The 26,521-nt window shown below is 35.9% G+C and overlaps 1 protein-coding gene across 9 annotated transcripts in view; it reads left to right on the top strand.

The window, feature by feature from the left end:
- CHD9 (chromodomain helicase DNA binding protein 9) overlaps positions 1 to 26,521 on the top strand; it is a 220,928-nt gene that overhangs the window by 157,104 nt on the left and 37,303 nt on the right. For all 9 annotated transcript variants that reach the window (XM_025447580.3, XM_025447584.3, XM_025447582.3 and 6 more), the window contains 8 exons: positions 778 to 973; positions 3,554 to 3,721; positions 4,486 to 4,665; positions 10,759 to 10,869; positions 15,813 to 16,009; positions 16,483 to 16,682; positions 22,742 to 22,901; positions 23,340 to 23,429. In XM_025447580.3, coding sequence (XP_025303365.1) covers positions 778 to 973; positions 3,554 to 3,721; positions 4,486 to 4,665; positions 10,759 to 10,869; positions 15,813 to 16,009; positions 16,483 to 16,682; positions 22,742 to 22,901; positions 23,340 to 23,429 — 1,302 coding nt within the window. The remainder of the gene's footprint in view (positions 1 to 777; positions 974 to 3,553; positions 3,722 to 4,485; positions 4,666 to 10,758; positions 10,870 to 15,812; positions 16,010 to 16,482; positions 16,683 to 22,741; positions 22,902 to 23,339; positions 23,430 to 26,521) is intronic.

The raw sequence follows: 26,521 nt of genomic DNA, 5'->3' as shown, positions 1-26,521 counted from the left end.
GCAAATTTATTAAATGAGGTTAAAAGCCTTATTGCTATTTTCAGATCCTTTCAATAAACAGACTTGTTTAAAAAGTTGAAAAAAAAAAAGGATTAGCATTCTAGTTTTCCCTTGATAGATACATAATTTAAACTCAAGTATCTTAAAAGAAAAACATGATTGAGACAGGGACATTGTTAATCTCTTGAAGTTTTATAAAAGTCTTTGCTTTAAAAAAAAAAAAAAAAGGGGATCCCTGGGTGGCGCAGTGGTTTAGCGCCTGCCTTTGGCCCAGGGCGCGATCCTGGAGACCCGGGATCGAATCCCACGTCGGGCTCCCGGTGCTTGGAGCCTGCTTCTCCCTCTGCCTATGTCTCTGCCTCTCTCTCTCCCTCTCTGTGTGTGTGACTATCATAAATAAATAAAAATTTACAAAAAGAAATTTAAAAAAACAAAACAAAACAAAAAACAACAACAAAAAAGTCATTATATACCATTATAATGAGATCAGCAAGGCAGTTTTTGTGTTTTTTTTAATTCCAACTACTGAACAATAGTCATTATGATGATACTGTATCTATACATCAAGAATTCTGTATCTTTGTACTACTTTGTATTTCCTCCCTAACCACCACCACCATGAAGAATTGTAAAACCACACAAACTAGTTGGGATGATACTGCTTCTTAATTTTATAATAAACATAATGTTGCAAGGAAACTGACTTTACATTTGATAGAATGTGTCTTTATTTTCATTATATTCATCTAACTAAATTTATGACATTTCATTTGATAGATATTTATATGAGCGAATCGATGGAAGAGTCAGAGGGAATCTTCGACAGGCTGCTATAGACCGATTTAGTAAACCTGATTCAGATCGATTTGTTTTCCTTCTATGTACCCGAGCTGGTGGGTTGGGCATCAACCTAACTGCTGCAGATACATGTATAATTTTTGATTCTGATTGGAATCCTCAGAATGACCTGCAGGTAAATACATTCCTTGGCTAAAAGAATTAAATTTCCTTTTTCACTCCTAGAATTATTTTTTATATTCCACCTCTTTTATTCTTATCTGAATAAACTAACATATATGTTTCCCTAAGAAATATCTGTGCCTAATAAAATAGTTTAAATTATCTTAATTTAATGACAATAAAATATATTTAAATTATATATCTTCTGAATAGGTTTATCTACTTGAGTACAGTATCTGTTTGAAGTATATTATGTAAATTTGAGAGAACCTAACTTTTAAGAATGACTTCTTTGTGTGGGGCACCACGGTGGCTCAGTCAGTTGAGTATCTGACTCAGTTTCAGCTCAGGCCCTGATCTCAGAGTGGTGAAATTGAGCCCCGAGTTGGGCTCCACACTCAACATGGCACCTACTTGAGTTTCTCTCTGCCTCTGCCCTTCCTCCCCCAGGTACACTCTCTTTCTCTCTCTCAAATAAATAATTTTTTTTAAAAAAAAGAATGACTTCTTTATAATAAAAATTTTAGAATCTTTCTAAAAAATAAATATTTCTCCTAATTTCATCTTTTCAATCATATAGTATGCATGGAATTAAGAACTAATAGACTATGCCTTTTTATGAAATACTGTAAAAAATTTATATATACATCTAAGTTAAGACAGCACTTGGACCTCTAGAAACAGGAATATTAATATTTGTAGAGTGATCAAATAGCATCAAAGTTTGTAGAAGATAAACATTTGGGAAAGATATAAGAACATAAAGATTAAAAGAAATTCTTTTATTGTTCATGATAGTCTATTGCAATTAATGTTATTACTATAAGTAGTTATAATACCAAATATAGAAAATTGTTACTGAGAATATACCTGACAATAAAAATTAACCTCTCATTTGTACATAAATGTATACTATATGTAAGCTATTTCAAAATCTTAAAGATCCAAAATTAATAGATTAAACCAGGGACAAACTCCTTCTGTAGAAGGCCAGTTAGTAAATATTTTAGGCTTTTGTGAATCACACAAGGTCTCTGCCACACAAGCTTTGTTGTTTGTTTTCATGGTCCCTTAAAAGAGTAAAAGCCATTCTTAGTTGGTAGGTCAGATATGGTCCACAGGATATAGTTTTCTAATCTCTAGGATAAACCCAAATTATAATTACTTGCCTTTTGGATGCATATTTATACTCACACTGTCTGCAGCATATGTGATGTTTTAAAAGTTAATCTAAAATAAAATCACATTTTAGAGCCCGAGGAGGAACCAGAAAAACTGTAAGGTATTCCCCAACTTCTCCCTCTCACTTGGTTTTTCCTACTTACTGCTAATGTAGATCTAGTCCTCATAGACTAATGAAAAATTTGGCCTCTTATACTTTCCCTAGATCTGGAGCAAGGTTGTTCACTCCCAATTCTGAGTTGTAAAGAGCACAGAGGTGATATAGAATAAAGATGTCAGCAAAGTATAGCATCAGTGCCACCTATAAATTTTAAAACCATAATTTATGATGTAGTCTTCTGAAGATAATGGGAAGGTAATTAATACTTTGGGAGAAAGACCACTGATTCTGTGGAACCTTTAGAGTCTAAATGTTTCACATAAATTTTAAGTTTTGTAGAACCCCAAAATAAAATCTGAAGCTCTTGGGGCACTTGGTGGCTCAGTTCATTAAGTGTCTGACTCTTGATTTCAGCTCAAGTCACAACCTCAGGATTGTGGGATCGATTCTCGCTAGGTGTGGGACCTATGTAATATTCTCCCTCTCCTTCTGCCCCCATCCCCCACTTTCTCTCTCTCCCCCTCTCCAAAAAAAAAAAAAAAAATGAAGCTCTTATGTAATCTCTGAGGTCTCTACTTCCAACTTGTATGCATATTAATTAATTAGTTCTTTCCATGTTTAAGTACAATTATGTCTCCAGAGATACCTTTAAGTTTTTATCCCCCTTCAAATTACTCGGCTTAACTAAAATGTATTGAAAAGTTTGCTGATAATATAGCAGAATAAAACTTGAGAAATTCGTGGTTAGGTTTTAAGTTTAGAGGTTGAGTTGCCACCAGCTAAAAACAATCTGTTCATAGAGTTTATATTCCTGTCTAAAATCTTGATGGGACGCCTGGGTGGCTGAGCAGTTTAGCGCCTGCCTTTGGCTCAGGATGTGGTCCCAGGGTCCTGAGATCTGGTATCACGTTGGGCTCCCTGTGTGGAATCTGCTTCTCCCTCTGCCTGTGTCTCTGCCTCTCTCTCTCTTTGTGTCTCCCATGAATAAATAAATAAAATCTTTTAAAAAATAAATTAATAAAATCTTGATGATGCCCTCTTTAAAAAACAATAATTCTCCATGGATTTATATTCTCTGATAACATAAGCTTAAATTTTAACTTACTGCTGATTATGGAATCATTTCTCATTTTAATAAGCACTACCTCCATTTCTGGAAAAAGGTTAGAGTTAATTCAGTAGCAAGAGTTTCTAAAAATTCTTCCATACTTCTATATTCCATCGCAATACTCTTTTGTTAAATGCCTTTTGTGTAATCCCTTTTGTGCTACTTTGTAAAATAAATTGAATCTGTAACTTCATTTTTTATAGGCCCAAGCTCGTTGCCACAGAATCGGTCAGAATAAAGCAGTTAAAGTCTACCGACTAGTAACTCGTAACTCATATGAGAGAGAGATGTTTGACCGAGCCAGTCTGAAGCTGGGTCTAGATAAGGCTGTGTTACAGAGCATGAGCGGAAGAGAAAGTAATGTTGGTGGTGTATGTATATTTTCCTTTCATTTGAAATTTTTGTGTTCTTACTTGCATTTAATTTTAACTTCAGGTAATGTATCATTTAATTTTGATCCATACCACTAAATAGATACTTTTATGTAAAGAGGCATTCAGAATAGACTTATATTTAGTTAGTTAATGCTTGTGAATCCTGTTCTGTTTATATTGCTCCAGTGCTTGTGAATTCTTTTTCTGTTTTTTGGGGTTTTTTGTTTGTTTGTTTGGGTTTTTTTGCTTGTGAATTCTAAGAATGTTTTCAAGGCAGAAATTCTTGGCTCTGCTTTAAGGGTTAGTATTAATGGCACAGCAAAGCAATTTGTGAATTCTTCCGCATTATTTCTATAAACAATTTTTCAAATATTTTGTGTGTGTCAAACTACTACCTTTGGCTTTGTTTTGTTTTAAATGATATTTTTTGGCTTTTTTTTCCCCCCTCAATATTGTTGCCTTATATTTTATGCTTGTAACAAATATAGAACCCTAATACTGAAAAAAACCTTGAGAGGTTACCTGCCCCATAACCTTTGTTGTAACTTAAGCCTTTATTAGAGGCACATGGCAAATCTTATTTTAAAGATAGTAAGAAGGAAGTCAACAACTTCAGTGTGTTCTTTTAGAGGATTCTGTTTTCTGTATATCTTGAACCCCAAATGCAGTTTAAACATGACTCTGTACTTTGAAATTTCTTAGGGATACTGTTTCATTTTAGGAACTTCAAAATAACTGTTACCAAATTATTTTCTCTTTAGATTCAACAGCTTTCTAAAAAGGAAATAGAAGATCTGCTTCGAAGAGGTGCTTATGGTGCCATTATGGAGGAAGAAGATGAAGGCTCTAAATTCTGTGAGGAGGATATTGATCAGATTTTACTACGTCGGACAAAAACTATTACAATTGAGTCAGAAGGACGCGGGTCAACATTTGCCAAGGTAACAGTGAGTGTGATATTTGATAAATACACCAGTAATGTTTACAACTAAAAAAAAAAAAAAAAAAAAAAAAAACCTCTTTAACTCTATTAATTATTTGCAGAGTATCTACTTAACATTTAAAGTGAACTATCTTTAAAGAGGTAGTATATTATTTTCCTTCATTTTTTTTCTGGCCTCTCATATCAAATTTCATATGTACCCTTCTGATCCTAGAAATGAAGTATAATAACCAGAAATAGTTCTATGCATTAATCTGAGTAGAACATCTAGAATCAGATTTAGTAATTAAAGAACATATATGCCAAAGTCAGAGCAAGGTGTGAATAATAGTGTAGGAGGTTAAATCATCTTACATTAACTGACAATAATTTGAAGTAATTTAAAGAAAAGATTTCTAATTGCATCTTAAATACTTAAATCTAATTTGGGGAGGGTAAAATGAAATTTGTGTCTTGAAAGGAAGTGTTAATACCTATCTACCTTATTTTGGGGAAACATTTCAAAAGTTTAATAACTGCCTTTACATTTATGCCCCCCTCCTTTTTTTACAGAGATATGATAAACCTATATCTTGTATTCATCTGAAGAGTTTATTATTGCAATATTCTGTGTCATTTGCACTGATTCATACAGGTTTTCTCTTCTCCTCTTCACTTCCTTTCTGTATTTCCCCCCTCCATACTCACCCCAGAGGCCTTTTTTTTATCTTTATGGAGAACTCTGTGTTAGAGCAGGTAGCATAGACACTGCACCCAAAGCAGTATCAATCAGTCTTCCAATGAAAATTTTTGTTTTGCATTCATTCAGCAAACTAATGAAATCAGTGTCAGGTACTTTGCTAGATGTTAGGAATACTAAAATGAAAGGATTCTAGTTGCTGAAAAAAGCAAAGAAAGAAATAATTAATTTTACATGAAATAGAAGAGGCAGAGAATCAGGAAAGCCTTTGTGGAGAAAATCACATCTGAGCTGAGTCTTGAAGGCAGTGTGGATTTCATTGTGTTAGTCACAGAAATGAATCGTGTGTTGCTAAACTACAAGGAAGATTTTAAGGAATACGGCATAGGCATGTATAGATGCACAGGATGAACTAAATGGAGATGAAAAGGGATTAGGGAGGTCAGACCTAAATTGTGAAGGGCTCAAAAAAATTCCATTTGGAGGAATTTGAACTTGATCCTGAGGCAGTTAAAAAGCTTTTAAATCCCTTCAAGCAGAAAATGGACATAATGAATGCAGTTTAGAAATCTAACTCTAGCAGCAGTGTAGAGAATGAGTTTGAAAGGAGAAAAACTGGAGGCAGGGATACCGGATAAGAGGCTTATATAGGATATGATGATGGATGAACTACAGTAGTGGAGCACCACTTAAATCAACAGGAGATGATGACTAGTTAAAAGTGTATGGAAGGGGAGTCAGAAAGGACTTGAAGATTTCTGGCTCAAGTAGGGAGGAGGGTCATGGAATCATTAAGTAAAGTAGAGAATGCAAGAGAAGGAAGTTTGTGGAGAAAACAAAATACTGGGGCTGTGTATTTGTGGTGCTTACAGGGCATCCAACCAGGGATGTCCAAAAGAGTTGCCTAGGATACAGACAGAGATTTGAGAGTTCCCAGAGAATAAATCAGAAGAAAGTAGTATTTTGGAAACAAAAGGAATACTGCAGAAGTATAAGGCTGAGAACTACAGCTGGTCGCAATTGGGTAGATACACACTGGCTCTAACTTCTTTCCTAAGATATCTTGTTTACTTGGGATTCCTTGGCTCTACCCAAGTTGTCAATACACTGTGTACAGAGATTATAGAAATCACTTTTGTTGGTTATGCTATGCCTAGAGATACTCTCTTTAAAGTTTTGTTTTTTTTTTTAATTAATGTAGACATGTATAAAGCGTTTAATGACTGCAGGTGTTTCCAAGGCCTCCTCATTTATGGTATTAATGAGAATCATTATAGAAAGCCAGACTACCAGAGTTTGAATTCTGACTAATCAACTGAATGACCTTGGACAATTAATCTTTAAGAGTCTTTCTTGTCTTTAAAGAGGAAAGTGTCATAATCTTGTGTGGCTTTTTTTCTACTTTATAATAAACTGTTATATGAGTATTATTTTATTCAAGTATACTCTTATCAGAGCCAGCTGTGCTATAGGAATATGAAATACTTAAGCATTAAAATTTCTATTTGAAACCCTCAGACCATCGAGTAACTTGTATTTGAAAAGAGGGCTGACTAAAGAGGTACTTCAGTAGATGAGGAAGTCCAGAGAGTTTGCCTATAGTCATCTTGGAAAGTGTTCATTTCCACAGTGGTATGCAAATGCCCCTATATAGTGGACATTTAGCATATTAAAATATGGCACCACTGTATGGTAGCACTGAAGGTGCAAAGTTGATAGTATTTTATACTTTTTCCTGGAATTTCCAAAGACTTCCTCTATGCTTAATTGTTTTAAGTAGTTTGGATAAATGAATTAATTCCAGTCTGTTTCTTTGCATTATCAAATAGTTTTTTTTTTAATAAAAAGCTATTTATGGAGCAGAGTGCATAATAAGATTATTTATTTAGACTTAGTACGTGTCCATCAAATAAAACTCATTAATAGTAGCTTCATTTATAAGTGGTTCTTATCACCTAAATCTTGTTTTGAAATATTTTCATAAGGGCAATCAGGTGAATCCGAGAAATAGAAAATTTTCTCATCCAATTTCTTTATTTTCTTGTAGAGAACAAGGCTTTGAATTGCTTAATTCACGAAAACAAAGCAGTCTGTATTAAGCTTTGGTGGATTGCTTATTTGTAAGGGCCCTTCTGTGGCACCCACTATCTTTCTGCCTTTTTTTGATGTAAGAAGATGGATTTCTGCATTTAAAAAGTCTTCCCTTGTAAACAATAAAGGGATTTTAATGATTGAGGGGAAACATTGAGAGAAAAATATTTTTAGAGTAATTAGGATATTAAGATTTAACCTTTGAAAGTAATCAGTAAACCCAAACCTGATGATTTCTTCTACAGTAGGCATTTTATTTCTATAGACATTCATTTGTTATCACCCTTGAGAATTTTAGAAGTAATTTTGAAAATAGGTTATATGTGTTTTAACAATAGCATGTAGAATTATTTAGAAATATGTTTTTATTTTATTTGAAAAATAAATGTATCATTTTCTTAAAATGAATATAACAAAAGCTATTTAATAGTAAAGTATAATTTCTTTAAGGTAAATTATAATTATCAGCAATTATCCGGTAGCAGAATAAAAGCAATTATCCACTGCAACATAGAATTTTTTTAAGATTAGCAACTGTAAGCTACTATGTTTCAAAGATCTAATTGTTTCCCTTTAACGGATTTTCATATTAAATGTCCATGTAAAGCAGATGTTCATTTGCCAGATGTGTTAAATCTCAAGAAGCGTGTATCAATGAAACTGTAGTACAAAATAAAACCCTATGAACTTCAGTGAATTTTCCAATGTTCAAGTTTATATTAATGAAGATTTGAAACTTTGGATGTCATATGTCTTCAGTTATGAGAATTTCTTTTCTGAATTAACCAAAGTCTCCTCATGGTTTAGGAATTACTTGAGCAAAGTTAAATGTCTGTTCCTTTACTCATTCATAACACTTTGATTGTTATCAGATACTTTTATACAGATGATAATGGATACTACTTTTCATTTTATCAAGCTAGTTAGCCTATGCTCTTTAAGTTGGATATGAGTTTTTATAATCATTGCTTTATCATTAAGAGGTGTCTCACTGTATTATTTCCTGTTGCCACTGTAACAAATCACCAGAATACAAATTTATTATCTTATTGTTCTGGATGTCAGAAGTCTAAAATGAGTCTTACAGTGCTAAAAGTCAAGGTGTATGTAAGGCTGGTTTCTTCTGCAGGGTCCAGGGGAGAATCTGTTTATTACTTCTCCCAGTTTTCAAGTGCCTTCATTTCATGGCTTGCGACCATATTCCAATCTCTGCTTCTGTTGTCACATAGCCTTTTCCTCTTATTTCCTCTTAGAAGGACAGTTGTGATTATATTTAGGGCCCACCTGTATAATATAAGCTTATCTCCCCACTTCAAAAATTATTAACTTTGTCATGTCTGCCAAGTCCTTTTTGCCATTAACATTCACAAGGATCCAGGAAATGGGACTTAAATATCTTTGGGAACTTTTATTCAACCTATCACATTAATCCTTTCAACAAGTTAAAAATTACTATTTAAAAAAATTCCTATTTTCAGTAGTTTCATAATTATAGTTTAGAACAAGCAAAAAAAATTTAAATTCATTTCATTAAAACATGTGTTTTCATCACTTGTTTCATAAAAATGCCTGTAAAATGCACATTTTAAACATTTATAATATTTCAACACTTGTTATACACAAGCATCTTAATCCAGCCTCAAAAGAATGTTTGGTGGAATGAATGTACTTATTACTTGGTAAGCAGTGTCATGAACAGAGTCTTAATGTTCAGCAAGAGGCATTTAGGATTTTAATTTTGTTTCTCCTCATTTGTTAGACACAATACCAAGATTCAAACTACAAATGTTAGACTGTGGTATAATGAAACCTGTGCATTTGTCACCCAACTTCAACAATTATCAACTCATGCCAACCTTGCTTCATCATTACCTGCTCCATCTTTCCTATTATTTTAAAGGAAATCCTAGGTATTATACATACAGACATATAGATATTGTACATATGAAACTTCCTTTAAGACAACCACAATACTTATTATTACATTTAAAAATAAAATTATCAGGGTGCCTGGGTGATGCAGTCAGTTAAGTTGTCCCACTCTTGATTTCAGCTTACATCATATTCTCAAAGTCATGAGATCCAGCCCTGTATTGGTGTGGATCCAGTCTGCTTGAGATTCTCTCTCTCCCTCTCCATTTACCCTTCCCCATAGTCACACACACGCAAGCTCTCTCTCTAAAATAGATAAATCTTTTAAAAATTAAAAAATGAAAATAAAATTACCAATAATTCCTTCATATCATCAATTTTCCAGTGTTCAAACTTTCAGGCTTCCAAACTTCTTGAATGTCATAAATGGTTTGTTTGCTTATAGCTGTTTTATTACTCCTTTAATGTGTAATTTTCTGCATTTTAAAATTCCATCAAGATGGGTTTTTTGACGAAGATTTTTATCATTTGATTATATCCCAGATAATTAGGCATTATCTTAAAGCCATTTTCCAATTATATTCTCCTTTGAAAATTATGTGACTATATTCTCCCCTTGAATTCTTGTAAGTGTTCCCATGCATTTTTCAGGCTCTTTCCTTTTTTTAAAGTACCATGTATCCTCACTGCTTATTTCATTTTTATAAAGCACTTTGATGACTTTCTTTGAAGTAGCATTTCTGTTTTCAGGAACTTAGGTTGCAAATAATGGTTATTAGTTTGTAAGTTCCAGTGTTGAGCTATAATATCTAAAGTTCCAACTAAAAGATTGTGTAATTTCTACAATATTTAAGAAAGTAAATCTGTTATATTTTCTTTTTTTCCTCTATAATCTCTTAAATTTTTACATTGACTATGTAGTATTTTTGTTGTAAGGAAAAGCATTTTTAATGTAAAGTGATTTTTTTCTCATATCCTGTACTGCATTTTTTAAGAGACATATCTATCTAAAAATGTGATAGAAATAAAGTAGCAATATACCAGAAAATTAACTATATAGGGCAAGCAGGCTTAAAATTCTTGTTCTGACCTAACCTAATTTCTTAATATGCATGTAGTGTTTCTATAAAGTATGTCACTGTCCTGTGCAGTTCTTGACCAAAGAGTTGATCCTTACTTACCAAAAGCTTGAGTTAAACAACAGTAATGGCTTCTTTAATCTTTTCCTAAAACTCCAGCCTGTGTTGGCAATGAGCCTTTTGCCTTGAGCAGATGCTGTGCTGTGTTTCAGGCTGTCACATTTAGAACGTCCTTTGAATGTATGTATGTATGCTGAATTAAAATTCCATCCCCAGTAAATATGACAAGATAATGTTGTAAATATACCATGATAGGTTTTCCGCTAAGCTTCAAAACCATTTTGAAAAACTGCCATATTATGTATTTCAGGCGAGTTTTGTGGCATCTGGAAATCGGACAGATATTTCCTTAGATGATCCCAACTTCTGGCAAAAATGGGCTAAAAAGGCAGAAATAGATATAGATGCCATCAATGGCAGAGTAAGTATTTCTTTCCCTTTAAAAAAATTACCTGTTGGGATACTTTGGTAATATTATTATCATATTTTAAGGTATTCAACTGCATATTTACTGAAATAAATTCATCTGCATAAATAAATTGATGTGGGGTGTTAGAATGATCACCTATTGAGTCAGACGCTACTTCAATTTAATACCTCGGATATCTGCCATGGTAGGTGGTAATACAGCAAAAGTTTAAATTTGGATATTTATATTCTTAAGATTACAATATGTTTTTCAATTTTTAAAATGTCTTCAAATCCTTAGTTACTTTTATTTTGCTCTTTAACTTTGTTTTCTTGGAGTCTTTTCCCTTTAATGATGATCTAGTCAGATATAAAAGAAGAAAGACTGTCAAGAAAGTGACAATTTTATTTATTTATTTATTTATTTATATCATAAAATTTCCTTTTTTAATTTTTTTTTAGGTTTTATTTATTTATTCATGAGAGACACAGAGGCAGAGACACAGGCAGAAGGAGAAGCAGGCTCCATGCAGGGAGCCCAATGTGGGACTTGATCCCAGGACCCCAGGATCATGCCTGGGCCAAAGGGAGGTGCTCAACCACTGAGCCACCCAGGCATCCCAAGAAAGTGGGAATTTGTTGTTTTTTTTTTTATTATTGGAGTTCAATTTGCCATCATATAGCATAACAAACACCCAGTGCTCATCCCGCCAAGTGCCCCCCTCAGTGCCTGTCACACAGTCACCCCCACCTCCGCCCACCTCCCTTTCCACCACTCCTTGTTCATTTCCCAGAGTTAGGAGTCTCTCATGTTCTGTCTCCCTTTCTGATATTTCCCACTCATTTTTTCTCCTTTTGAAAGTGGGAATTTTAAACTTTCTTTTATAACTTCCCTTAGAGTTAAGAAAGGGTGCAGAAGCTAAAATAGAGTTTGTAGAACCAATAATAACTATTTACTTAAAAAAAACCTCTGTGATTATTTTTATTAGGAATCAATGTTTGTACAACATCCATTATCAAGATAATAGCTAAATGATAAAAGGAATTTTATATTAAGCATTGATGCATGGGACCTATTTTAACAGCCTTTTAAAATGTAAAAATTTACAGTAAGAAATAACATCACTGCCATATATAATCATTACTATTTAATATATTTCAGAAATATAAGTAATTCTGTATGAAACAACTAGTTTGAAAAGATATTTATAAAACATCATTGTATGTGGCATGTGTATATGTCTAAAAAAGCAGTGGAATCTTGAAGCCATTATTAAAATTAATAAATTAGTTTAATGAATTAACTGGCTAAAAGATAAATATGCCAGTTAGCCTTCCTAGATATCAGTACTAACAGAAGTAGAAAAATATAATGGAAGAAAACCTCTATTCACAGTAGGAAAAAAAAGATATAAAACATTTAGGGGTATACCTACTGGCAAATGTATATGATTTCAGTAAAGTAAATTATGAAATTTAATTGGAAGATTTGTCAGTTGGAAATTGAAAACTACGTATTTTAAACACTTTAAGAATTTATGAACATAGAAATGCAACCCAAATAAAAATGTTAGCAACTTTTTCATATAATCAGGCAATATCTAAAGTTCCTCTGGAAAAATGAATTATCAAGAATGTTAGGGCAGCCCGGTGGCTCAGTGGTTTAGTGCTGCCTTCAGCCCAGGGCGTGATCCTGGAGACCCGGGATTGAGTCTCACGTCAAGCTACCTGTATGGAGCCTGCTTCTCCCTCTGCCTATGTCTCTGCCGCTCCTCTCCTCTCTCTCTCTCTCTTTCTCTCTGTCTCTCTCTCATGAATAAATAAATAAAAATCTATAAAAAAATTACAAGAATGTTAAATGTAATTTTAGGAACCTGTCTTAAGCAATAATCATACATGTACAGTGATAACGTAGTACAGTGATGCTCATTGCCACGTTTTTGTTTTAGAAAAAACTTCTAAACTAATTCAATCTCTTATGATAGAGGACTAATACATCCATTTCTGTCTAATGCATTAGGTAAAAATAATCATGTGTATCTTTATGTACTACTGACCTAGAAAGAGCTCCAAAACACTTCAACTTAAAAAGGAAAATATAAAACAATGCTTATATTAATATTTGTTTGTGATTTTTCAAAAGGATATATTGGGGATCCACAAATATGCATTTGTGTGCTAGTCCAGCTAGAGCCCATTAGGAGTTGAGCACCATTTTCACAATAAGCTAATATGCAGAAGACAGATCAACCACTGCTTTTATACAGCTTTATGAATCCTGGTGGGTGAGACAGAAGTAAACAAATATGTAAGACAATTGCAGAGAGTGAAGAAAATAGGATAGTCAGATGATAGAGAAGCCGGGAGATATGGAGACAGCATTAAATTAGGTGGTCAGAGGAGGTCACTCTGATGGGACAGCTGTGCTGAGATTGAGTGAGTAGAAAGAGCCAGCAAAGTAAAGACACGAGGAAAATCCTTCAAGGTACAGAGGATGGCAGTGAGCCATTGGTGAAATAAGCTCCATGTATTCCAGAAATAGAAGCGACATTATGGCAGAATGTGGGTAGTTAATGAGGAGGTGATAAGCAAGGTCAAAGACCGTAGGTATGGGTCATATCATAGGGCCTTGAAGATTACCCTGACAAGTTAAGCACATTATATATAAACTTACATAAGCACGCACTCATTTAATTGTACTTGTAAATTACATTTTCTTATTTATAATTCAAAAAAAAATTTAGAGGTTTTCCAAAAATGAAGTACAGAGAAAACAGACTAGTGTTAAAACATATTAAAATATTATAAAGGAACCATAATTCAAACAACATGATACTGAGAAAAACATATAAAGAGCAAAGAATAAAAGAGCAGAAATTGGGATCCCTGGGTGGCGCAGCGGTTTAGCTTTTAGCCCAGGGCGCGATCCTGGAGACCCGGGATCAAATCCCACGTCGGGCTCCCGGTGCATGGAGTCTGCTTCTCCCTCTGCCTATGTCTCTGCCTCTCTCTCTCTCTCTCTCTCTGTGACTATCATAAATAAATAAAAATTTTTAAAAAAGCAGAAATTAAGAAAGAATAGTTTTAATAAAGAAATAGTATTAGAGAAAAAGGAATTATATAATAATCATGATTAGGACTGAGAGCAGTGAGAAGACCTTATAATGATATACTCCACACCAAGTAAATTCCAGTTTGTGATGAATTTTTAAAAATTTTTTGAAAGCATGAAAAAAATTAAAAAACTAGATTTCTATTTTATCAAATACTTGGTAGGAAAATATTCTAAATAGAAAGAAATCACAAAGGAAATGATTGGCATACTTAAATATATGAGATTAAGAAGTATGTAATGGAAAATAGAAGGGCAACCAGACTGGTGACATTTATATATGAAAGTTAATACCTTTATTATATGAAAGCTAACATTAAGTGTTCAGAAACACATCAAAATCAGGGGCACCTGGGTGGCTCGGTTGAGCATCCACTTCTTGATTTCAGCTCAGGTCATGATCTTAGAGTCCTGGGATCGAGTCCTACATTAGCCTCCCCACTCAGCATATAGTCTGCTTGAGATTTTCACTTTCCCCCACCCCTCTTCTTGTTCTCTCTCTCTCTCAAATAAATAAGTAAATCCTTTTTAAAAATTTTGGGGAAAGAAAGGAAACATCAAAATCTCAAAAGATCATGGGCAAAAAATGTTTGAAATTTTACTCAGAAAATACAGTTAAGGGTTTTTTTGTTGTTTAAAGAAACTGAGGCAGGGTAAAGGGTTAACTCTAACTGAAGAAGCCTGATTTAACAAATACAGAAGGAATAAGGGAGAAATCCCTTGATTTGAGGTATCATTGACCTACCACAGTTATAACTGTAGCAGACAAGATCCATTGATGAATTCTAAATTAGTGGATGAGATTGAAGAAGAAACAGATTTTTTTACATGTTCTCAAAGTATATCTTCCTAACTTAGAAGTTTTTCATTAAAGATAAAAAGCAGGTCAACTTAAAAGTTGTTTTGAGGAGTTGCCTGAGTGGCTCAGTCAGTTAAGCGTCTGCCTTCAGCTCAGGTCATAATCTCGGGGTGCTGGGATTAAGGACTGCTTTGGGTTCCCTGCTCAGCGGGGAGTCTGCTTCTTCTCCCTCTGCCCCTCTTGAGAGCTTGTGCTCGCTCTCTCTTTCAAATAAAATCTTTAAAAAAAAATAAAAGTTGTTTTGAATGAATTAAATTGAATGAACATCATGAGGTTCATACACCTATTACCTTGCTTTTTGTATATAAGTCTTTTAGAAAAGCCTAAAACATGTTTCTAGATCTATAAAATGCTTATATCCTTTGACCAGTATTTTCATTCCTGGATATTTTCCCTTTTTGGATTTATCTTTAGGATAAACTTCGATTACAAAGATTTATTTGAGCATTATTTATTCTTTAAAAAAAATTTAAAACAACCTAAACTATGAATTAGGTAAAGAGAAAATTAAAATGCATAAATGTAGTTTAATAATATATTTTATGGTTATTATAGAAGCATAAAACAATAACTTTCATATTAATAATAAAGCTAGATACCAAATTCTTTTCATTTTTTTTTTTTTTTTATCTACGATAGTCACACAGAGAGAGAGAGCAGAGACACAGGCAGAGGGAGAAGCAGGCTCCATGCAGGGAGCCTGACATGGGACTTAATACCGGGACTCCAGGATCATGTCCTGGGCTGAAGGCAGGTGCCAAACTGCTGAGCCACCCAGGGATCCCCTGTAATAAGGATTTTAAAGAAATATAAAAACTTTTCAGTTGATTTGATAGGTTGATGAAATTGTAATTTCATCAGATTGTAATCTGTTTTCTGGCTTTTTATAATTATCTTTGTACCATTTGAAAGGTGAAAATGTAAAAATGCTGTTGTAAGCAAAATAGGGAAAGGGCCTTCGAGTAATCGCTGTTAAATTTTACAGAACAGCTTGGTTATTGACACTCCAAGAATTAGGAAGCAAACAAGACCCTTTAGTGCCACAAAAGATGAATTGGCTGAATTATCTGAAGCCGAAAGTGAAGGAGATGAAAAGCCCAAACTCCGGAGACCCTGTGACCGTTCCAATGGCTATGGAAGAACTGAATGCTTTAGAGTAGAGAAAAATCTTCTAGTTTATGGGTAAAATACTATTTTTAATGTTTCTTGTTAGTAGTCTGCTACATAAAGCTACAGAAAATATACACTAAATTCTACTTTATTCTTTTTATCTTGTTAGAATCAACAAAATCTGTTTTGAATGCCCTAAATTTATTATGTTTAATGTATATTTATTAGCAAAATAGTGAAGTATTCTTAAATTGTAAATTATAAACATGTCACTGAAGTCAAATTCCTTGTTCTGAGATTTGCATATTCAATAATATAAAATGGATAATCTTGTTATCCATTGCTGAATAATATACACTCGAAATCACTCTACCATAGTTCTGCATTTTACTCATGGGGCAGGCTGGGTTGGGGGGGTATCTTTATTAGGTAAATCCTATTAATGACCAGATATGTTTTTTGCAGTTTTCAAGCCTTTTGTCCACAAGTTCTGTTTTACTCTAGAACTTGACTCAATATTAATGTAAATATACCTTTTTAACCAGATGGGGCCGATGGAGAGAAATTCTGTCCCATGGCCGTTTTAAAAGACAGCTGAATGAACATGATGTAGAAATAATTTGCCGAGCCCTCTTAGCATACTGCCTTGTTCACTACCGAGGAGATGAGAAAATTAAAGGCTTCATATGGGATCTTATCACTCCAACTGAAGATGGGCAAACACGAGAGCTACAAAATCATCTAGGTAAGAAGATTCTTGCTTTTCTTAATATTTATTTTTAGTTATATAGATAGTACATACCACAGTATCTTGTTAAGTATTGAAGCATTACAGATAACATTAAAGAACCCTTAAAGTTCACTCTCAATTCAAGTTCTGACTTAGCAAATACCAACTTATTGATTCGGTTGGGTTGGGTTGTTAGATATGTATCAGTTTGCAGGTTGTTGCCTCAGAACTTCCCATCTGTGTTCATGTAGATCTGTCTCATTTTTAAAACTCCTTTTTAGTAGTTCATAGTAGGAGTAGTCCTTAGTTTATTTAGCATCTGCTTTAATGATTGGCACTTAGGACATTTCTAGTTTTTTGGGGTTTTTTGGTTTTTTTTTGTTTGTTTTTTTTCTCATTAAACTTTTGTTTTAATGGGTCTCAAAATTCTGTGACAGATTTTTGGTCAAGTTGTTTCCATTAAAAAGTACTGATTTTAAAAACTAATAACTTAAAACTGCCACACACGCACAAAAAAAAAAAAAAAAACAAATGGTCCACAAAACATTCTCCTTTCCTTCTGAAGGTTTTACGATGCATTGTTATCATTAACCAGTCTTTTACTATTAAACTTAAATGGCCAATTGACACAAACAGTTCTGAGACCGTTCTTCCACCACTGATTAAGACTGGGGTGGCAGGTATTGGGGATAATATTCATTTAGCCTTCTGAGCTTTCTGGGCAGACTTGGTGACTTTGCCAGCTCCAGCTGCCTTCTTGTCCACTGCTTTGATGACACCCACAGCAACCGTCTGTCTCATGTCACGAACAGCGAAACGGCCCAGAGGAGGATAGTCAGAGAAGCTCTCAACACACATAGGTTTGCCAGGAACCATATCAACAATGGCAGCATCCCCATATTTCAAGAACTTGGGACCATCTTCCAGCTTCTTTCCAGAACGACGATCTATCTTTTCCTTCAGCTCAGCAAACTTGCAGGCAATGTGAGCTGTGTGACAATCCAGCACAGGTGCATATCCAGCACTGATTTGGCCTGGATGGTTCAGGATAATCACCTGAGCTGTGAAGCCAGCTGCTTCCATTGGTGGGTCATTTTTGCTGTCACCAGCCACGTTGCCACGACGAACATCTTTGACAGATACGTTCTTGACATTGAAGCCCACATTGTCCCCAGGAAGAGCCTCACTCAAAGCTTCATGGTGCATTTCAACAGACTTTACTTCAGTTGTAACATTGACTGGAGCAAAGGTGACCACCATACCAGGCTTAAGAACACCAGTCTCCACTCGACCCACTGGGACAGTACCAATACCACCAATTTTGTAGACGTCTTGGAGAGGCAGACGCAAGGGCTTATCAGTTGGATGAGTTGGTGGCAGAATGCAATCCAGGGCTTCAAGCAGTGTGGTTCCGCTGGCATTCCCATCTTTACGGGTGACTTTCCATCCCTTGAACCAAGGCATGTTAGCACTTGGCTCCAGCATGTTGTCACCATTCCAACCAGAAATTGGCACAAATGCTACTGTGTCGGGGTTGTAGCCAATTTTCTTAATGTAGGTGCTGACTTCTTTAACAATTTCCTCGTATCTCTTCTGGCTGTAGGGTGGTTCAGTGGAATCCATTTTGTTAACACCAACAATTAGTTGTTTTACACCCAGTGTGTAAGAGAAGGGCATGCTCACGGGTCTGCCCATTCTTGGAGATACCTGCTTCAAATTCACCAACACCAGCAGCAACAATCAGGACAGCACAGTCAGCCTGAGATGTGCCTGTAATCATGTTTTTGATAAAGTCTCTGTGTCCTGGGGCATCAATGATGGTCACGTAATACTTGCTGGTCTCGAATTTCCACAGGGAGATATCAATGGTGATACCACGTTCACGTTCAGCTTTCAGTTTATCCAAGACCCAGGCATACTTGAAGGAGCCTTTTCCCATCTCAGCAGCCTCCTTCTCAAATTTTTCGATAGTTCTTTTGTCGATCCCACCACATTTGTAGATCAGAGGGCCAGTAGTGGTAGACTTGCCCGAATCTACGTGTCCAATGACGACGATGTTGATGTGAGTCTTCTCCTTTCCCATTTTGGTTTAGGTTTAGCGGTGGTTTTCACGACACCTGTGTTCTGGCGGCAAACCCGTTGCGAAAAAGCGACATTTCTAGTTTTTAGGCAATTGAGAAAGAAAAGTTTTAGTGACTGTCCTGCATTTTTCCTTCTACATGTGACTAAATCTTTCACTAAAATAAGTACCAAGAAATGTAATTGTTGAGGTATAGCATCTATACATCCTTAGCACCTAAAATGTAGTGTATGGATTAATAGTATAATTATCTCCTGGAAGCTTCTTAGAAATACAAAATCTTAGGTGTCAGACTTACTGAATCAGAATCAAACTTAAAATGTTTTCATAAATACTTTAATTTGCCACCAGATATGGCTATACTAATTTGCCATTCTGCCAGGGGTATATATAAGTACCTTTTTTTCCACATCCTTTCTAATAGAACATCTTTTCTGCATAAAGTAATTGTTTCATAGCATAAAGTAATTGAATTTTCTGTAAAGATAAAAAAATATTACTATGCCCTAAAACTTGCATTACAGTTTTGTTCTATTTAATCAACAAATACCTGCTACAGTACCATGTGCTTCTTGTGCAAGGTACTGAGAAGAGAAGAAGAAACAGGATCCCTGAGCTCATGAACTTTCTATTCTGGCCAGGTAGACAGACATAATAAGAAAGTAGATACTTACAGAATGTGATAAGTACTGTGAAGTAATAAAGTGCTTAGATGGAGAAGAACAGAAAGCACCTATTTTGGATTAGGGTGGTCACTGGAGGCTGTCTTAATAGAGGGGCAGTGAAATTAGTAGTATGAAGAGTGGACCTCTGGTAAAGAAGGAAGACTAACACAAATGTAATTTCACTCTTCCTTGAAACCCCACTTACATGTCAGTAAAGAGAAAGAAAATAAGGCATTATGCTTGATAAATTCTACAGATAGAAGTCTTAGTTTCTTCAATAAACAAATAGGGGGTGGATAGACAGGCTATCTATAAACCAGAGGTTCTGAACCAGACATGATTTTGTGCCCAGTCCTGCCACCATTCAGGGTTGTCACTGCTTTGAGCATGTCACTAGCATCTAGTAGGTAAAGGTCAACAGGGCACAGACAGCCCACCACAGTGAAGAACTATGCAGCTCAAAATATCAATAGTGCTGAGATTGAAAACCCTCAATCTCAAAGATTTGTAAGTCCTCAACCAGTTGTAGTGTGGGGGCCCGATTGGGTTCCTGGCCAAAGCAAACAACCCAGGGGATTTTTTTATTATCTTTATTAGATAATAGCAAATTTGAATATCAAATATTAAGGAAGTATTATTGCATTTCTTGGAGCTGATAATGGTATTTAAGAGGAGACTTTTTCCATATCACTGAAAGATACTCAGGTATTTATTAATAAAATGACTGAGGTCTTAGACAAAATAATATGAAAGGTTGAGGAGGGAACAGGGTAGGTATCGATGAAAAAAAATTGGCCATGAGCTGATAATTATTAAAGTTGGATGATGGGACATAGTGATCCATCATATTATTCCATCTATTTTTGAATATGCTTAATTCCATAATTAAAAAATAAATAGGCATAAACCCTCAAAAGAAGAGAGAGAGTGAGAGAGGAAATAGCAACACAATTTTGGAAGAAAATAGATGAGTGCCTACTAACTCAGCCAACAAGAGAAAGCTAAATTCTCAGATCAGCAGTAGGAAGAGGCAACAACCAACCCATGTGCTTCACAGATTATCCAAAAGTTTCAATTTGTGACACATCAGGAACCTCTGAAAGGCATGAAGGACAGAGATTTTGACTAGAAGTTGTTTAAAGAGAGTTTTTTTAAAGATTTTTAAGATTTTATTTATTTTATTTATTTATTCATGAGAGACATGAGAGACACAGAGAGAGAGAGGCAGAGGGAGAAGCAGACTCCATGAGGGAGCCTGATGTTGATCCCAGGATTCCAGGATCACACCCTGGGCTGAAGGCAGATGCCCAACCACTGAGCCATCCAGGGATTCCCTTAAAGAGAGTTCAGATTGCCAAACACCCTCTTCAACCCTATGTAGCCAAAATGAAGAATGATTGAAAGTTTATTCTCTAGTGGCAGCTGGGTGGCTCAGTCCACTAAGTGTCTCACTCTTGGTTTTGGCTCAGCTCGCCATCTCAGGGTCATGAGATCGAGCCCCACATCAGGCTCCGTGCTGGGTGTGGAGCCTGCTTAAGAGTGAAGAGGATTGGACTATAGGATGATATGAGTAATAACATAGAACAGAGTACAATTTAAGGTGGAAGGCATTAATAAGTATCAAAAAGAGACTACACAATAATAAAAATGACCCATAACTAAATAAAGATATAACAAGGGGTGCTGGCCTGCCCCTCCCCTCCAAAAAAGAAAAAATAAGTATAAACTTTATACATAAACAAAACAGTCTCAAAATAATAAATGCAAAATTGTCAAAATTTTAAGAAAAAATGGGCAAGTCCACATTAAGCTTCTATTTATCATTGTGGTGAAATTCCTAGCTGGTAGAATACAGCAAGGAAAAGATATAGGAGATAAGAATTGAAAGTAATCAAAAGTATATTTTTAGTAATTGTTAAAAATTATAAGTGAAACAACTCTACATCATTGAAGATTAATAGGTAAGCAGTGGTATATATGCAATAATAGTCATACAATAGATTTTTATACCACAGTTGATATAAATTATATTCTCCTGAGTCAGCAAGTATAAATCTCAAAAAAAAAAAAAAAATACCAAAGCAATCAATAAATTGCAGAATTGCATTTGTAATATAACATCTGAAAACTTAAATACTAAATATTTCTCCAACCTGTGAGTACAAACAAGCATAGAATGACAAGACAAATTCAGAGTACTGTTTATCTCTGGGAAGGAAGAAGTAAATTGGACTTCAGTATGCATACTTATTTCCTTTAATGAAAAACCGACCAAATATGGAATATGTAAAGATTAAGAGTAGGAATACCTTGTTGTATTTTTTAAATCTTTCAGGAGTGCCTGGGTGACTCAGTCAGTTAACTGTCCAACTCTTGATTTCAGCTCAGGTCATGATCTCATGGGTTGTGAGATTGATCCCCTCATTGGGCTCCATGCTCAGTTCTCTCCTTGAGGGTTCTCTCCCTGTGCCCCTCTCTCCACTTGCACTCGTTCTCTTTCTCTCTCAAATAAATAAATCTTAAGAAAGAAAAGAAAGAAACAAAGAAAGATAGATTTCAGAGGCATCTGGCTGGCTCAGTCAGTGGAGCGCATGACTGTTGATCTTGGAGTTTTTTTTTTTTTTTTTTTAATAAATTTTTATTTATTTATGATAGTCACACACAGAGAGAGAGAGAGAGAGAGGCAGAGACACAGGCAGAGGGAGGAGCAGGCTCCATGCACCGGGAGCCCGACGTGGGATTCGATCCCGGGTCTCCAGGATTGTGCCCTGGGCCAAAGGCAGGCGCTAAACCGCTGCGCCACCCAGGGATCCCGATCTTGGAGTTTTAAGTTCAGGCATTGAGTGTAGAAATTACTTAAAACCTTACAGAAAAAAAAAATATTTCACAAAAGTGTCAAATAAAACAAATTTAGCTCTCTTAAACAAGAACCCACAAAGACTATACCTAATCCAGTTTTGAAAATCAAGAAGGCAAAACTTAACTATTTTATAACTAGGGAAGCTAAAAGTAAAGCCTAGCAGGTTGGAGCTTTTGGTTTTTACATTTGGGGGAAAAAATAATGAGTTTTGGAACAAAAAGTAAGAGTGATCAATTTCAGATACAGAATTGGTGGGTACTTGGGGAATTGTTAATATGCATATACAATCATCACGTTGACTTACCTTGCCTTTGGGTCAGTATTGTTAACCATTAATATTTTAAAGATCTCAGTATAGCCTGCACAGACTTCTAAAGTCTCCAGAAATTTCTTGCATTGAAAAGGTGTTTCAAATTCCAAAACTTTACACAATTTATCCCTGATTTCATGTGTCCTTCTCTTTTAACAGGCCTATCAGCCCCTGTGCCCAGAGGTCGAAAAGGGAAGAAAGTAAAAACTCAAACAAGCTCATTTGATATACAGAAAGCAGAATGGCTTCGAAAATACAATCCTGAACAGCTACTTCAAGATGAAGGATACAAAAAACATATAAAACACCACTGTAATAAGTAGGTAGTAGGGTATTTTTAACACAACTCGTTAAAAGTTTATATTTCTGAATTTATTAAAAATCTTTAAGCATGCTGATTTTGAGTACAGAGACAGTGTGGTCTAGGACCAATCCTAATCTTAATCTTACAGGGTATCCTTCAGCAAATCATGGTACCTCTTGTGTCACTGTTTTCATCAACAGAGAGAGAAATAAAACTGGCCTCCAAATGATCTCATTATATCTTACTTGGATATTAAATTATGATGATTGTGAAGATTTTGGAGAAACCTATTTTACTATATATGGTAGTAATGAGACTTATTTAATCAGAGTAATTATTATTTAATTATAAAAATTCTGTATACAAATTCTTTTCCAATTTTAACCTCATGGATGAATTTTCTTTAATGATTAATATCTTTGTGTCTTTTGATTTCTTTTCCCTCATTTTTAGGGTTTTGCTTCGTGTGAGAATGCTGTATTATCTAAAGCAAGAAGTCATTGGAAATGAGTGTCAGAAAGTATTTGATGGAGTTGATGCAAGGTAAATTAAATAACCTGTTTATATTCTCAGTTATATAATGAGGCAAAAGTTATAGGACCAGAAAATTGTACATTAAGTGGTTCCTTATTCAGTGAAGTTCACAAAATTCCACCACATGTAGAGAATTCACCCTTGCCAATTTTTGCCTTTCCTCCATTAGTCTCAATCTTTGGCTCTGTCACTAAAAGCTATAATAATCATAACAGCAGTTAGGAGTAAGCTTCCTGCTGCCAGATCTAAAACTTAACCTTTCTATGCTCATTCTTTTCTTCCCTCTTATTCCAGTGGAAGAGGTTGTATGGCGACTGACTTTTATATCCACATATGATCCATCCGATGCCCTGGTCTCTCAGTTCCTTATTCTGCTTCTCCTTTCTTCTTGAAATGCTGTTTTTATTTTTACCTTTTTTTCTTTTCTGAGATGCTGTCTTCTGTAGGCATTCATGCAACTGTACCCACTTGTTGTCCTTTTTCCTCAGTGGTCTTTTCCTCTTCGTGTACCTTTGTGAGCTCTTATATTGGATTAGCCAGGAGCTCTGCCCTCAGCTCTCTTTCTTGTCTACACTCTCCTTAGGTAAGCTCCTGCAGTCTCAGCATACCAAGTCTCAAGAAACAGATGACTCTCAAACTTGCATGTTTCATCCCAGAGCTCTAACCTTAGAGAGCTGCCTCCCAGCATTTGCACTTGAAAGTCTAGTTGACATCTTTAAACTATCCCTGGCTCTCCAAATCTTGTTTTTTTTTTTTAAGATTTTATTTTATTTATTCATGGGAGACACACACACAGAGAGAGAGAGAGAGAGAGAGAGAGAGGCAGAGACAAAGGCAGAGGGAGAAGCAGGCTCCATGAAGGGAGCTTGATGTGGGACTCGATCCGGGATCTCCAGGATTATGCCCTGTGAAGACGGCACTAAACGGCTGAGCCACCCAGGCTGCCCCAAATCTTCTGCCTCCGACCCTTTCCTCCCACATTTCCACACACAGGCCTTTTCCATTCTGCTAAATGTACCACCCAGTTGCTTGGTGGCCATTCTTAATTCCTCTCTTCCTCTTATACCTCTCAGGAAGATCTGTGAGCTCGACAAATTACAGCATATGTCCAAATCTGAACACTTATCACCACATCCTCTGCTAAATCTCTAGCACAAAGTACCACTACGCCACGTTTAGACATTTGCAATGGCCTCCTAATTAGATCTGTCTCTCTACAGACTGACCTTCACACAGTAGCCAGAGTGATCTTTCTGAAGCAAAAATCAGGCCACGGTGTTCCTCTCCTTCAAACTTTCCTGGTGCTTCTCATTTCTCTTAGAATAAAGTCCACAGTTCCTATGGCTCTACATCACTCATGACCTCTTCCTTTGTTCTTTCCCTCACTCATGATGCTGCAGCCACACTGGGTTTTTGTTTCTCCAGCATATCAGGCTTACTCTGCTCTCTGCCTCCTGGTACACTCTTGCACCTCATCTTCCACAGAACTGTCTCTTCAAATTTTTCAGGTCTAGACTCAAGTTTTACCGCCTCCCACAGGCCTTCCCTGGCCTCTGTAGCTAAAGCAGCCTACCAGTTACTTACTACTGCTTAACCTTATTTTATCTCATTCATGATGCCTATTACTATTAAAGGTATGTTTATTTGTACACCTTTCTCTTTCTCTTTCCATTACAGTTTAAGCTGCTTAAAGGTTAAATATGCTGTTTTATTGATCTTTATTTTCACAACCCAAAAAATATTTGTTGACTAGGTGACTCCACTTTTCTCTTCGCCTAACAGGATCTAATCCATTTGTGATTTCCCAGGAACTATGTTCTGCAAATTTTCCCTACATTTTCTGCTTTCATTAACCTCCCCCTCTCTGGATTCTCATTTGAATTTTCACATCTTCACATCTCCCTCAGACACTGACACACACAGACAAACACAAACAACACTTTCGTACCTAGCATCTCATCTCACTATTTTATGTTTATTCTCCTTGATTTCACAGCCAGACTTCTGCGTTTGTATCTCCTTTTTCTCCTCTCCGATTTCTGATGTACTCCCCACCCCCCACAGTTCAGCCTTTACCCCTCATTCCACCACCACCTCCAAGAAATCCCCCCCAGCATGCTTGCTGCTAAACCCATGGATATATCAAAATGTTTATCTTACTTTACCTTTTTCTTTTAAGATTTATTTATTTGAGAGGGAGAGAGTGGGGAGGAGGGGTAGAGGGAGAGAATCTTCAAGCAGAGTCCCGCTGAGTGCAGAGCCTGACATGGGGCTCGGTCCAACGACCCAAGCTGAAGCCAACAGTCAGACGTTCAACCAACTAGGCCACCCAGGTGCCCCTGTCCTACTTTACCTTTATTGACTGCTCCCTTCTTCAAATGCTTTTGTAATAGCATTCACCTGCAGATGTTCTTTTTTAGCTTTCTGCTCGCTGCTTTGCTAGCTCCTCTTCAGGCTATCTCTGAAATGTCTTCTCAGGGATGCTTTCTTCTTGTCACCTCCTTTTCCTGAATGCTGTCATCTTTTCTGTGGCATCAGTTCTTATTTCTATACTCTACTTGCACACCTATCTCCAGCTCACATATTTCCTCTGAATTTCAGATCCACATCTCTCACGTGTGCCATGATTACTAATGCCTCCAGGCCTTTGCAGTCTTTCAGAACATTTCCTCTCCCATTTTCCTCCATTCTCCCCCGCTCACTGCTCAGCTCAGCTCAGCCTTTCCTGGCCTCTTAAGTCTGGGTCAGGCATATATCCAAGTGCTCCATCACAGAGCTCACCATGCAGGGGTGCAGGTACCTCTTCACAAGGGCAGGGAGTGACTGCCTTATTATTGCTATTATTAGCACATAAGGAATGCTGTTTGAATGAATGATCTAGCCTGGAGAAGTTAAAGGTGGCTTTATGCAAGAGGAAGCACATGAACTGAGTCTTCAGAAACAGAAATCAACAACGGGAGCACATGCAGCATATTATATTCCTTTCCCTAGCAGTTAACAAACATTTAACATGCATTTGGCCCTTAAACTGGAACGCTGGGTAGGTATATGCTCTTTACAAGCAGGAAATCTTTCCAGCTCTGGTGATTATCACAGTGTTT

This window comes from Canis lupus, chromosome 2 (genome assembly GCF_003254725.2).
Source record: "Canis lupus dingo isolate Sandy chromosome 2, ASM325472v2, whole genome shotgun sequence".
Classification (NCBI taxonomy): Eukaryota; Metazoa; Chordata; class Mammalia; order Carnivora; family Canidae; genus Canis; species Canis lupus.
Note: the sequence above shows the minus strand (reverse complement) of the source record. Positions and strands in the feature narration are given on the sequence as shown.